General features: G+C 30.7%; 2 protein-coding genes across 2 annotated transcripts; both read left to right on the top strand.

Moving 5' to 3' along the window:
• The first annotated feature begins 247 nt into the window (after positions 1 to 247).
• Positions 248 to 1,132, top strand: LOC131932068 (galactoside 2-alpha-L-fucosyltransferase Sec1-like). Its single transcript, XM_059288941.1, has 2 exons — positions 248 to 375; positions 526 to 1,132. Exons 1-2 carry the CDS (start codon positions 248 to 250, stop codon positions 1,130 to 1,132), a joined length of 735 nt encoding a protein of 244 aa, XP_059144924.1.
• Positions 1,133 to 2,297: 1,165 nt separating this feature from the next.
• LOC131932067 (uncharacterized) lies at positions 2,298 to 12,198 on the top strand. Its single transcript, XM_059288940.1, has 7 exons — positions 2,298 to 2,318; positions 2,402 to 2,457; positions 5,630 to 5,761; positions 6,174 to 6,335; positions 7,080 to 7,244; positions 7,340 to 8,764; positions 12,033 to 12,198. Exons 1-7 carry the CDS (start codon positions 2,298 to 2,300, stop codon positions 12,196 to 12,198), a joined length of 2,127 nt encoding a protein of 708 aa, XP_059144923.1.
• The last annotated feature ends 3,633 nt before the right edge of the window (positions 12,199 to 15,831 follow it).

Raw genomic sequence — 15,831 nt, 5'->3', positions numbered from 1 at the left:
CATTTTTGGTTTTCTTCCTATTGTACTTGAAGTATGTACATCCATTAATTGCAATGTGTTGCCTAATATATGAGGAAATTAAAAATTAAAATTTAATTGGGATTTAAAATGTTTGTCTTTCAGATACAGTAACGACGTTTTTAGAATATCCGTTGCAGATGTCTCTCAACCATCATCCATAATCAAGACGCATAAAAAAATCAACCGAATACAAGACGAATTAATAGAATATTATATTGGAGATCAGATGTTTGTGTACGCTTCAGTGTTAGGAATCGCTAGAACTAAAAATAGAAAACCACTAATCGATGGAGCTGGAACTTTGCAGCGGATATTTCAAATATCCTATAATAAAAATAATGTACATATTCTCAGGTTTGTCAATTCGAAAAAATTAAAAATAATAGAATACCTAAGTCACAAGATATATTTATAAATGAGCTTAGCTAAGTTTTCTTAATGTAGAAGAAGGGTTTCATAGGTTTGTCTGGTTTAAACAAGTTTTGTTATTTAATTATATTTTAGGTGGAGTGAATTAAGACACCCCAACAGCACGATCTTTCAAAATGAAACATTGCAGCTACCACAAAGTAACATCACACTTAGGGGACATTTTCGATCGATGACATTTTTTTATCAGGTCGAAAAAGAAATTCGGAGAGAATTCACATTTCAACCGGAACTTCAAGAAATAGCGATTGAATTCCATAGAAATATTAAGAGTGCATATCCATTGGTAACTATTGTTGGTCTACATGTATACAGAGAGAAAACCCGCAGATCAATAAACACAAATTTAAATGTAGCACCACTGTCTTACTATATTAAAGCTGTGAAGTTAATGAGCACGTTGATATCCAGCAGAGCTATGTTCATCGTCAGTAGTGACGATCCGCAGTGGTGCAGGAATAATTTAATTATTCAGCAAGAAGTGATATTTCTCGACGCAGGTATGCCTGAAGTACATTTAGCTATATTAGCTAGAACAACCCATATAATCATCTCGACTGGATCATATGGGTGGTGGGCAGCTTGGTTAGCTGATGCAGTGACAGTCTATTACAATAGAAAAACTCAGGAATCATCAGACACCAATTACTTTCCTAGCAATTGGATTGGTATTGGCAATTAAAAAAACTATATTTATATATATATATATATATATATATATATATATATATATATATATATATATATGTATATATATATATATATAATTTATGAATTTGCTACATTATAATCAAAACAATGTCATATCAGTGTCTAAAAATTGACCATATTATAAGAATACTTATTAATGATAGATAGTTCAATAAATTAATTGTATTTTATACGTCAAAAGAGTTGCTACAGGGCGAAGAATATTGAAATGATTTTGAATGATTTAAATAATCACATACATATATTATATATATATATATATATATATATATATATATATATATATATATATATATATATATATACATATATATATAAATATATATATATATATATATATATATATATATATATATATATATATATAGAGAGAGAGAGAGAGAGAGAGAGAGAGAGAGAGAGAGAGAGAGAGAGAGAGAGAGAGAGAGAGCGAGAGAGAGAGAGAGAGAGAGGTGGGGGAGAGAGATTTGAGATAAAAAAGATATAGAAATACCTACATAATTATTTTCCACATGCCATATACAACAGCAAACCTAAGCATTAATGAATTGTGATTATTAAAATGCACCTAATTCGCTCCCGCCTTTTTTAAAACGTCGAGATAAGGTGTTTTTTTTTGCCAAACTAATCGATAAGAAGCAATTAAAAATGCTTAGGTATATCCCATATGAGAGAGCAAATAAAATTTTCGTATATAAATGATATCTACACTGTCTGTTAACAACAACTGCAAACTTTATTTTAAACTGTCAAAGCCTTGTACAGTTATTTACAGTTGCGTAACATGTTTTTTGTCAAAATGTAATGTTTCGCCCGAAACTGTCGGGACATATTACAGAGGTTTATATCTAATATATAAATAAGGTCAAAATTGATTGTAAAACTCCTACAATAATACAATTTAGTCTAAACTGGATTAGACAGATATAATAATGTATTGCAAAACAAACCACTTGTATTTTGCAAAAAAAAAAAAAAGAAAGCAAGACTATTCTGCTAGCATAAAATTTCCCTAAAATAAAATTCTTCAAAACTCATCTCAAGTACAGTGTATAATTTTTGAGGGGGGGGGGGGGGGAGCCGAGAGTGCACCATTATAAGAGATACCAATTTTTTTAACAGTATTTGACAAAAGAATGGGGAACTCCACCTATATGGTAAAGATCGTCAAAACGAGTGGCGCTTTTATCAAGCATATTTATAGGGTGTGTTTTTTCAAGGCAAGATTTTACTGTTTTAGAATGGAGCAGAGATCAAGAAATCTCAACCAGATCATACACCACTTGTCCGAAAAGGGTAAAACTGCTGGTTTGTAATGCTGCCAGTGTTAATTCCAGGCTTATGTCTCCGTGGGAGTATTTGAAACTTCCCCCCTCCCCTTCCCCTTAAGAGAAAACTGAAAGAAATTCTGTATGCTACATTTCTAACAAATGGAAATTATGAAATATAATGAAGATGATTCTCTTAATGTAAGGAGTTCGCCTTCATCACAATACAAGTGCTGAATCACAATTATAAAAGTAAACCGGCCATGTTTACATTTTAAACAAAATGCAAATGTAACGAGTATTTAATATCTTTATAATAATAAGCTTTAAGTGCATTGAACACAGGAAATTAAACACTGGTACAAACAAAAAGACATTGTGAAATACATAAAAACGTATCAGATATAAATTTCACAGGGCAGTAACAATATGTTGTCGATTAATAAGACAAACTAAAAAAAAAACAAGGAGACTGTGCCAGAAAACTATAGGCTTCATCAGATCAAAAAAATAATATAACTCTCGTGTTTTATAAATTATCTCACAATAGATAAGCGAGTAATATAAAAAACTTTAGATGTGATGAACATTGTAATTGAAGTTATTTATAAAATATTTTTCTACAAAGTTAAAGAGTCTTTGTTTAAGTGGTTAATACAAAGAATTTTCAATTTTAATAAGGTATCCTTGAAAAAAATAGATAAAAAGATACTTTTATATTTGCTAATATTAGATGTTTCTTTCTTTACATTCTTTTGCTTTTTATAAAAAGATTTTCTCCAGCTAGTTCAATGTTGGAAAATATAACATTTTCAAACAACTAACAGCCGGTCTTTTCACAAAAGAGGGCGAGGCGCTTAATTTCACGCAACCCACTTTCATAGCACGCCTTCACAATGTTCAGGTCGTCTCAGTCCATTCCAACTGTGTTTGCTGTATTAAGGGTTGAAGAATTATTCAAAAGTAGTATTTAAATATTTAAGTTCGTTAAAATAAATATAAGTTTTATGTAAATAGGCGTTAATAGAAATGATGTATAATAGAAAGCACTGCGTATATCTTCAGAGGTGACCTCAAATAGTTTCGTTAATTCCGGATAGAAAAAGAATTAATAGATTTAACAGCCAACTATTATAAAGAAGAAAAATGATGTGAAAACTTATATTAAATACATGAAATTTGCGCACTTTTCGTTAAAACGCAAGAGGCATTAAATGCGTAGTATACAATCTAACACATGCTTTTGTTGTTACTCTCAGAATCCACTATTACGTAAATCCATTTTCTACACTCTCTTGCCTAGCAATTAAGATCTAATTTGATAATTTAAGATTACCATCTAACATTAAATTTGTAAAAGACTAAATCGCATATCATACTTAGGAAGGCAGAAAAGGTAAAAAACAGTCATATTCTATACAGTTTGTCTCACGCCGATTAAATTTGAAGACGTAACACCTACTTATTTAAGTATGATTTTTGTTAGAGAACGGTACCAGATAAAGAAAAACAAATACAAACTATACTATTCCAATCATTATACAAAATGCAATATACATTTTTAAAATTATTTTAAAGAGTTTTAATAACCTACATATTATAAAAGTAGAGGCATTTTAATATTTCTAAAACATGTAGTCATATTTTTAAAATAATAGAACTGTTTTAATTAAACAACGATTTTAAGACACTAAATCATATATATACACATAAAATTAAAAACGCCAAAAACAATCACACTCGCTTACAAAAACTTAAGTCCTACATTTGTTTATTTTAGAGAGTTAGTAACGTAACTAACGTTTAAATAAGATAATCACTTTAAAAAGTCAATGCTTTGTTTAGTAAATATATAGTTTTTGAAATAGAAGTATGTATATTTTAACTGTCACTACTAGTAATAAAAAGAAAGATATAAGTATGTAAAAATAAATTAAATTAATTTTAGATGTAATTTTTATACTAATAACCTACATCATTTTAAAAAGCAATACATGAAGTTGTTATGCATTTTCTTCACCTGAATTATAAAATGTTTAAAAATGAATATTAATGATTTTCTCTCAACATACGCGTTAAATGATCGAATAATTGTTATCGAAATCTAAAGAGTGAATGACTGCATTTTAAATAATAAACTAAATTATCAAATATATGTATATATATATATATATATATATATATATATATATATATATATATATATATATATATATATATATATATATATACATATATATATATATATAGTTCTATTTAAATACATATTATCTGATTGTTACATCGTGGATAGGAGCAAATTATTTTATGTCTGTTATTTTTAAATGTCGATTTTAACTTTTTAATTCTTTGATTTTACATTGATCATGAAACATTTGCAATACGTTAGGGTGCTCCTTGTAATATTGTAATGGACAACCTTAGTACTCTACGAGATGAGATGTGTAATTATAGACTCCTCTCTCTCTCCCCTACCGTTATTGAATAGAACAGTTTACATTCATCGCGTCACACAGCACATGAAAAGACTTTTTACTTCGATAGTTGTTACAGTAGGTATTAGAAGTTAACATGCAGTAAAGGCTACTTTTAGCTAATAAAGTTTACATAATTGATCAATATATTGTATTATTTGTTATTTACATTATAATTAAAATAAAATAGAAAACGTGAACTCAAGGACACATGCTTGTATAGAGGGCAAAAATAAAACATGAAAACGTACAGAAAATGTAGCATGTTAATCACAGTTACATCTCTATGGATCGTGTTAATTTTTCATGTTAAAAAATGTACAAGGTCAGAAGAGAAACGATTTACACACATTCATAAAGATACTGAGAGGTAAGAAACAGTTTCTATTGATTGCGAGTTTTAAAATCAAAACGTGCCAATGTATAATATATATTTCAATTGTCTTTATAGTTATAAGAAAAATTGAAATATTTCACCAATAATATGTGTTCAAAATATAGTGTGGTTTTCTTGATCTCGGCTTCCCATTCTTTTCTATGTGATTGTATTTTCGAAAACCTTTTTCAAAAACCTATTTCTTACATTTCTGGGTGAGAGATTCATTAACTTTTATGAAAATACTAAGAAATATATGGCATATTAGGATGCTAATTTGATCTAAAAGTTAGCTGAACGTAATGTTTATTTATCTATTAATTAATTAGAGATAACCATACTAAATACAGGCTATTCAAGTTTGATAAGTGGATAGTCGTTACATCAATAGCAAGCCCAACAGAGCAAGTGAAGTACCTTGCTAAGATGAAAGACTGGCGTTTGGTTGTTGTTGGGGATTTGAAGTCGCCTTCAGTATGGAGGTGAGATGATTTTTTAAAAGTAAATTACAGCATTTATATTTATTTAACATAAAACATTACGGGTTCAATGTTCGAAACAAAATACAATCAGGAATATAAGTTTCTAATTAAACATGAAATTTAGAAAGTTTAACAAATTAGTTATTAAATTTTTAAATACTCTTTACACACTAAGGACATTTCTAAAAATCTCATCTGACACTTGAGCAAAATTAATTAAATCATTACACCAGTTTTAAGACTTTTGTAACTTTTTAGACTTGTTTCTATGTTTATTTTCTAAGTGCACCGAGGGTCAAAGTGAAAGGAACAAAATTAAGTTTTTTCGGAAACATCAGTATTATTTTTGTTGTATTAAAAATGTAAATAATTTACTATTTCACATTTGTGATTATCTTTCACATCACTGCAGTTTACAAGGCTGTGATTATCTCAGTGTTGAGACACAGAAGCAGCTGGGCTTTGCTATAACAGATCACTTACCGTATGGAAGCTACGCTAGAAAAAACATTGGCTACCTGTATGCAATACAGCATGGAGCCAAGGTCATTTACGAAACTGATGATGACAACAGGTGTACCACTTCAAAATAAATCCTTATTTCTTTCCGATTGAATATTCTTTTAGAATTTCTAATATTTGTTTTAAATCAATAACCTAATAGCTTAAACTGAACTAAGTGAATCTCTTCATTGATATATATATATATATATATATATATATATATATATATATATATATATATATATATATATATATATATATATATATATATATATATATATATATATATATATATATATATATATTTATTTATTTATTTATTTATTTCTATATATATATATATATATATATATATATATATATATATATATATATATATATATATATATAAATATATATATATATATATATATATATATATATATATATATATATATATATATATATATATATATATATATATATATATATATATATATATATATATATATTTATTTATTTATTTATTTATTTATTTATTTATTTATTTATTTATTTATTTATTTATTTATAAGTATGTATGAATGCATATATATTTACGTACATATATTTATGCTAAGTATTTTAAATATATATATATATATATATATATATATATATACATATATATATATATATATAGAGAGAGAGAGAGAGAGAGAAAGAGAGAGAGAGATAGAGAGGGAGAGATAGAGAGAGAGTTTGATTTAATTTTTAAATTCTAATATTTTTAGAAAAAAAACATTAGCTTTTACTGTACAAGTAATTAATTTACATTTTGAAAAACTACTTTCAGACCCAATGATAACTTAAAAGGTTTTGTTTTAACACCCTCTACGCCTGGACTGATGTTTGTTGGAAACAACGTTTTTAACCCCTACCTTCACTTTGGGCAGTCAACGCTGTGGCCCAGAGGTTTCCCACTTTCTTACATTGGCAAAAAACAACAAAGATTGTACAAGTAAGAAAACTTTTGAAAATATATTAGTTATAAATTAGTTACTTATTATGATTAATTCAAAGTTATGTAACTAAAATTATTGATCCAATTTCTAGAATCAGCAGCAGTTGGGACACACCAACAATTCAACAAGGTTTAGTTAATGGCGATCCGGATATGGATGCTATTTTTAGACTGTCCAGGAAATCAGAATCTACTCCTTTAAATGTGACCTTTGACCCATTAGCTCCCCCTGCAATATTACCTGAGGGTGTATTCAGCCCTTTTAACTCACAGAACACATTATTTCACGATGCAGCTTTTTGGGCACTTTTTATTCCAACAACAACGACATTCCGCATGTGCGACATCTGGAGAGGATATTGGGCACAAAGACTTATGTGGGAGATTGGAGGAACACTTGGCTTTTTCCCTGCTAACGCCTACCAGGTACGGAATTCACATTCTTACATCGAAGACGCCAAACAGGAGAAGGACATGTATTTCCAAACCGAAGAACTTATCGAGTTCCTGGGAAATTGGAAATGCGAGACCACATTTTCATTTTTTCAATGTGTTGTTCAGCTGACCTCTGACATGGCAGATCAGAAGTATTGGAAACACGAAGATGTAAATTTGGTCAGATTGTGGCTACTTGATCTAAAAGAACTTGGATACCAAGAGCCGGAGAGGGTTCAGTTGAATGGATTCAGTTGGAATACAGAAGACAGTTATTTATATGGAAATACCATCACTACTACGGGCCGTGTAAATGAGAATAGATCGTTACTCAACAACGTATGGTATTCATCAGTAGAACAAGAGAAGCCTTCATTAAATCAAGAAACCAGCAATAAGAAAAGAACAAGCGCGATCTTAGATAAGATGGTGTCAATGTGCGCAAATTCGAAACATAATCCTTTAAAAAATGTGTATAATCCACACCCGAAAAATGCTCAAGTCTTTTCAGATACATTGCTTGTTGTAATTTTTAACTTCCCATTTTACAAGAATGTTAAATACTTAGATGCTATCCACAGTCAAGTTTTTAAGTACATAGTCTACTGTGGTGAGAACATCAATTTATTTCTACAAGAAACCGGTGATCTGGGTAAAACGTTAACTTTTATTGAGGCTTTTGTTGACAAGGGGATTTTCGGTTATATGTGTGCGGTCAAAGCTATGGAGATGGGATACAGAGTTAGCGGCTTTTTAGTAGCTGGTGATGACGTCCTTCTTAAGCCTTGGGTATTGATGAATATGAAAAAAGACCATGCAGGCATAACACACCATGCTAAATTTTACATGAACACATCAGAAACTACAAGTCACTGGACGTGGTGGGGTAGAAAAGTTGGTAGACAGGCATTTTTAAAAACCTTAGAGTATTTCAAAAATATTTCAAATACCCCAGTGGGAGTTAAAAGCATCAGAAATTTCTTAGATACGTTACTAACACATACAAATTCCACGGAACTTGTGCCAAAAGGATACAGTGATTTGTATTATATTCCCAAAACAATGCAAAAGTCTGCCATTTGGTATTTGACAAAGTTTCATTTGAACGATTTATTCTTAGAGCTAGCTTTACCTGTCATGTTTTGCGGGTTGGAATCAAAAGGACAATTACAATGGTTTCGTGGACCAAGTGGTAGACATGTTATGGAGAATTTGAAAAAGCATTATTTAACAGCTCATACGTTTATTCATCCGGCGAAATTATCCTTTCCAGATACCGTGAATATTTATTGCAATCATTATTTTCCTGAGTTGCTAGAGAAATATTTTGAATATCAATAAAAGTGTATTAAATAAATCAAGATTGAAGCTACATTTACAAATACAGCTGCAAATCTACTAAATTATAAGGTCTCAAAAATTTTCGTTAGAAATTCAAATATGTAAAATAAATTTGAGTCAATCACTGTACGAACTGTAAAAAAAAGTTTGCTTTAGAAATATGTATTGTTTTGAAACGACTAATGCATGCCCTAAATCAGTTTGGTCCTCACATTGAGTTTTTTAATCTTAAAAAGTACATACCTTGCCATGGTATAGGTTAAACCGGTAACAATTTGATTAAGTATACCCATACAATGAAAAGAGTTTCTAGTTGTTGCAAACGTTGAATAAATCTCTTTGAGCGCTAAAGACCACTTTTGTCATAATTTCATAAAATGTGGGTTTGTTTATACATTTTGTTGGTTGGGGAAACACTATAAATTGGCACAAAGGGTAACATTTGACTTAGTGATGCTACTGGTTCCAATATAGCAAGACATATACGTGTTTTATGAGTATACATAATGTTCTACAAGTTTACATGTAAATATAAGCACTTTCGCTATGTTAAGGCATAGAAAAGGGGGGGGGGGAATTGGTTGAATAGTTGTTTTTTTTTATTTAGTGCATACATGTGTATTATCATACAAATACTACAAGTATTTTTCTATTATGTTTCAGCATTTTGTTAATGTATTAATTTTATTTTATGGTTGATTAGAATGATTTTTGCTATGTTTTGTAAAATAAAATTAATATGTATATAAACCAAGTGTGTAATAAAATGTATCTGTATTCAGATTTGATATCAAAGACGAACAATATTAAAAAGGCTTTTTTTAAAGATAAATATAAGATAATGACAACGCTTCGGAAGGTTTGGTTGGGTGATAGAACGCACGACCGCTAAACCAAATGTTGTCAGTTCGGATCATGGATTCATGTACGTAGGAGTTTTGTTGGTTAACCTAGCTCTGAAGGGTACGCGACGTAGGCAGAGAAATAGTAGAAACCTACTTCTTGTATCATGTGACTGGCTGAGGATGATAGGGTGGCATTAAAACAATGGTCGAGGACTATTTTCCTTATCGTGTCCATCAGATTCGTAATAATGATCTCTTAAGGTTTTTTTTTCTATTATAAAAAATAAACTATACTTGGTTTCAGCAAGAAATATATTTTATTCTAATAAAACAATTTATGTTGAAACAAAGAGCACTGTTGAGTTTGTGTTGAATGAGTGTTATTGGCAAATGGAAACATGCAATTTTATCCTTTCTATCATTCTTTGATCTGCAATGAAAAGGTCTTTAATATGATGTGTATTTTTGGTGGTTGCGTCACCTTCTAATTATGATAGAGTAATACAGGGGCGTAGCGAGGGAAGGGGGGCGGGGGTGCAGACCGCACCGGGTGACACGATTTAGGGGGGGTGACACCAAGGCAAAAAATAGCAAAATATATAGAGAAAAACTTGAGGGGTGGTGCAAATCGAAAGTTTGAGGGGGGGGGGTGCAAATCGAAAACTTGAAAGTTTGTCCCCGGGAAGGGTCGCAACGCCTCTGGGGGGGGGGGGGGTGACACTATTAATGCCGCACCGGGTGACACCCGACCTCGCTACGCCACTGGAGTAATATATCACGCATGAATTGATTTTGCTTAGTAATTCGGTGAGCATTTATTTAAAAACTTCTCAGAAACTTTTCAGTCAGTAAAAAGGTTGAATCTTTATTTTCGTGAATAAATTAAAAAACAAATTGGAAGGTGTATGCTGAGAAATAAAAAATGTCAGGTTTAAAATCGTTATAAAAAGTTGACTCCTTAGGGGTCCTAACACGAGACTTACATGAACGTATGTGCTATATTAATTTAAAATTGTATCAATTACATTGCAATCAAAGATTGATTAACTTAACAGTCACTGAGATATTCGAATGCACCATTTTGTACTGAAATAAATAATACTTTAAAGCAGATAAAAATATAACAAAACGAAGAAGTGCTAAACAACAGATGTATTATGACTTATATATTAGGTTAAAGCTGAAATGGATGAGCTAAAAAACATAATAAAAAATTATAACATATTTTGGTTTCGAAAAGTTGACAGCGTCAAAGTACAAAAACTCTTTTACATCCTTCCCCACCTTTTCCTAAGTCTGACATCAAACAGCCTTAAAAATGTGTTATTTCAGGACTTATAAGTAAAAACGGCAGAAAAAAATACTCGTTTAACCTTATAAATTGTTTGCGAGAGGATTAAAGCGGATTCTAAAATGCATATATTGCTATCAATTGCAATCAAAGCGGCCAACAAATTAGATTTTTAATCAAAGAAAAATGCCCCATTTATAATTTGAAAAATCATGCATTTCAAATTAATACTAAAACTAGTGTGGATAACTTGCACAAACAAATGTACAAACATACACACACACAGACACACCCACTCACAGACACACACACAGACATACACACACACACACATACACACACATCATTTTATCCACCTCGATGAGGCTTTTTTTCTTTAAAATATTTGCTCTTAGTTATAAATTAATTTTACCCCTCGTCTTTCCAGGTTGGAGCTTTAAATAGTGCACAGCTAGTAGTTTAATGGATGTTTAACTATGGTCGGTTAATACAACAACATACAACATTGTTTTCTCTTTAGTTAGCATATTAACGTCAAATTGTCATCCCCCTCCCTTCCACCCCCACACACATGTCGGAATTCGTCAGTTTGTACATACAAGACTATTTGACGATAATTAATCATGAACTAGACTTGAAGAATCATTTCTCTTCAGTATATTTAGCTATTATTTTGTGCCTTGATTTTACCACCTTAAATTGTGTTCACGCGTGATCCCTTCCCTCGCCTCTAAATCAATAATAAAAAGAATATGATTATGATTTAGACGTTTTTGTACGTTTATTAACATTACACATTTCACCCTTGTTGATAGTTTAGTCCTTAAATTCACTAATTTCAGGCATAAACATAGTTTTGTTTGTCAACTCTAGTTTATCAGTTCAGTGGTTGTCACGTAAACTGACTGACTTACTCCACGTGTTTTCTTTTATGACCTCTGAGGAACAAATGGCTGAAGCCACGGTTTTGAGCAGCTATATTTATTTGTGCCAACGTAAGCCCTCAGCCCTTGTCTCGTCTTCTAAGGTCCTCATCTAGAATCTCCTTGGCCGGTCTACCATACTTTTCCCCTGGGGATTCCAATATAAAGCTTTCCTCGAGATGTTATCCTCTCCCCTTCTCAGGTTATGGTCAATCCATCCCCACAGCGGGTTATTGTCTATGGGCTGTAGTTAGGAGATATCCACAGGTCTTAATTTGATATTTTGTCTAGCCATCTGTCGTAAACATCTGTTTGTGAATGACTACAACATGTGTGTATTTGTTTTGATAACTCCCCAAGTCTCCGACCCATAAACCGATACTGCTTAAACATTTGTGTTGAAGATTCTAATCTTGCTCTGGGTTGACTAGACTGTGCAAAATTCCAAGTGATGTAAACTAGGTTTTATACATTATTTTTACTGATGCACAGAGAAAATGCAGCTACTTCTATACAAACAAAGTGAGGCCTATGAATAGGATCGGGTATTAGCAGGAAAGTTTCAGATGTATTGTTATTTGTTAAGGGCGATATACAACATGACCGGGAAAACTAGTCAACTCAGTAATCGCGTTTGAAGTTAGTGAAATTGACCAAGGCGTGGTAAAACTTTACATTTTTTAATGCTTTAATTAGAAAGACCATTTGCAAATGCAAAACAAAAATTGATATTTTGTAAGGAGATAGCTCTGGTGCAATAGGCACAATACTAGATTCCCAGAAATGTAGATTAATGATTTAAAAAACTAACTCATTTGACCTCTAAATTTTACAAATAAAATGGACGTGATCCAAACTTTAAATTTCCGCCGTTCTTTGAGTACATACGCACACACACATACACATAGAGACATTCACAAACATACACACATACGCACTCACAAATACACGAAGAAAACTATTGGATAAAAGTAAAATTCGTTTAAAAATTGTTTTCAAATCGCTGTAAAAAAATTATTTAAAATTGACTTATAATTTATATTGGATTAATGGATGATGTAAACAAAGCAAATACGTCACAGATAAAGAATGTATTGGCGGAAGTACAAGGGTTTTTACGTTTAAATAATGCAATTCAAATTTATTTTTAACACTGCTATTCAATAGGTGGAGAGGTTATTTAGTACTAAGCATTGAAAAAACTCAAAGAAAGAGAAATCTATTTTTATTGCAAAATATAAAAGGTAATCATTTGCAACATTAGTATTTAATACGATGCGTTTCCCGCTACTTTTGTTTCAATATCCATATTTTATCATACTAAATGTGGTTATGATGTGTGTGTATATGGGGTAGGGGGTGGGGTGGTGCAACGCTAAAATGTATATAGAGGTGTTGTGGCCTACAGTATATTACATAACATTACTTAATGAGGTTGGAACATTGACTCCCTCCCGTTAATTAGCATCCCCCCCTGGTCATTTTACCAATTTTATTACCCTTAGATCAATGAACCTTAGCATGAACCCCCACCACTCAGGACCTTAAACCGACCCAAAAATCTGCATGACATTACCTACCAGATAGCGGTAATTGTAAAGACAGGACATAATAGAAAATAGAATGTCAGTTAAAATATTTTACCTCAATACGCTTCAAATAACTTGTCTTAAAATAATTGAAGCGTATTGAGGTAAAATATTTCACCTATATTTTTTATAAATTGTAAAGGTCTCGCGCGGAGCCAAGAAGCATTAGATCTTCCCACGGGAACAGAATTATTTGACGTAAATGCTTAGTTTAAGTAAACAGAAAAAGCAACGAAAGAATTATATACGATTTCATTTTAAAAGAAATTCAAAACTGTATCCATCTATGTGTGTCTAGTGTCAAAAGGGAATTAGCGCGAGACATCAAATAACTTAACAGTCTTTCAGCGTTGCATTTAACAGCATAATACGTTGGAATTATTTCTTGTGTTTATTTAATTCAGCCTCGGTTCGCATTTCTAGATATAGTAACGCACACTGAGCGATATAATGAACCGAATCAAATACACCGATTCGCCCCACCAAATGTAAATATGGATATGATTCTGCATTTTACTTTTTTTAAAAAAAGGTTGGTTGGATATTTTGGAGCACAATAGGGCGCCACATGGTGTTGGTTATTTCGTAAAAAGAGGCGGGATATTATAATAAGTTCAAGAAACCCTGCTCTAAATTGTAAAATGATGAAAATAATGTTATGTGTGCATTGAGAATTATATATATATATATATATATATATATATATATATATATATATATATATATATATATATATATATATATATATATATATAGGCCTATATATATACTAGCCGCTATCGGCTAGGCATTGCTCCATAACGACCCCCTAGGGTAGGCCTACAATCAAAATAAACTAAAATAACATGTCGGAATAGTATCTTCTAAGAGCGTATAGCTTTTTACATTGTAGAAGCAAATAGTTGCAAAGCGTAACATTAGCGTAAGTTTAAAAAAAAAACTAAAAAATAAAGTGAAAAGGGAATTGCAACAGACCATTCTATACATACATACAGATCAATTAACTACTCTTAATTATCACCCTGTGTAATTACCCCGCTACACAATGTAAATAATACCAGCACATTCCTTTCCTTCCACATAGCCATCTCCGAACACTAACCCTATTGTTATCCAAAACGATATGTCTTTAATGTTCATTATATCCATATTCTTTATTAAATCATAAAATTACCACTATAACTGTATAATTACCGTTGTTTGCAGTATAGAAATGTCAATTTACGAAAACAAATTTGTCAAAAAAGATTTCGGTCACAACTGCAAAACAAAATTAAATAAAGAGTTTCAGAGAGCTCAGAGTAGAGGTACAATTAAACAAAATATGTTAAATGAAACATTAAATGCTTGGCGTTTTAATATCTCAGAATAATATGTAAAATGTTTTCACAATACAGAGAAATTGATAATTATATTTTCTATAAGGATACTTTTTTTTAACATTCGAATGTTACGTTTGCCTATAATTCATGTCGTTTTTGAAATACAAATAAATATTTTATCCAGACCACTATTACTCTTGCGAAATACTCTTTAGGAATATTTTTATTCGTGTCTTTTAAAAGTGTATTTGATGTTTTTTTGAGCTTTGCGGTATTATTATTATTATAAGTTTATTATAATCAACGTATTTGAGCACCAATAGGGTCATCGCCTCATTTTTTTTAAAACTAAAGTTACTGTGTGAAACCACAAAAAATTCAAATTTTATCATGTCTTTTTAAAAATTGTATTTAATTTAGAAAACAAAGTAATAAAAATAAACTGGTAACATATAAATATTTGTAATCTTGTTTGTGTCTACTCTAAATATAATCTGTAACTTAACCAAACCATCTCAGCTACAAATATATTTAACTCTATACATATATTTCATTCACACAATATTTGAAGTGGATTTTAATTGGTGCTGTTATAATAAAATGGATTTTTATGATTCCTTTTAATATCAAAGAATTTTTTCATGTCTGGTATAACAAACTTGAAAATGTCATCACTGTACAGTTTAGCAGTAACAATACCAAGACTTGATTGGTCGAATCTGAAAAAAAGAATAGTAACAAATAGTAGACAGCTTAATTTAAAAAAAAAAACAGAAAATAATAAATTAATTATGCTTTCTATTTGGATCATTTATATTTGGTGTGTGTAGGCCTATAT

Source organism: Physella acuta, unplaced genomic scaffold (assembly GCF_028476545.2).
Source record: "Physella acuta isolate Inbredline_101_S28 unplaced genomic scaffold, ASM2847654v3 ptg002082l, whole genome shotgun sequence".
Taxonomy (NCBI): domain Eukaryota; kingdom Metazoa; phylum Mollusca; class Gastropoda; family Physidae; genus Physella; species Physella acuta.
The sequence above is the reverse complement of the archived record's forward strand: the minus strand, read 5'-3'. Positions and strand labels throughout refer to the sequence as shown.

Coding starts and splice junctions, on each gene's coding strand:
- LOC131932068 (XM_059288941.1), top strand. CDS start 248: ATGTTTGTGTACGCTTCAGTGTTAGGAATCGCTAGAACTAAAAATAGA. Junction 376..525: donor AATAATGTACATATTCTCAG/GTTTGTCAATTC, acceptor ATTATATTTTAG/GTGGAGTGAATTAAGACACC.
- LOC131932067 (XM_059288940.1), top strand. CDS start 2,298: ATGGGGAACTCCACCTATATG. Junction 2,319..2,401: donor TGGGGAACTCCACCTATATG/GTAAAGATCGTC, acceptor TTACTGTTTTAG/AATGGAGCAGAGATCAAGAA. Junction 5,762..6,173: donor AAGTCGCCTTCAGTATGGAG/GTGAGATGATTT, acceptor ACATCACTGCAG/TTTACAAGGCTGTGATTATC.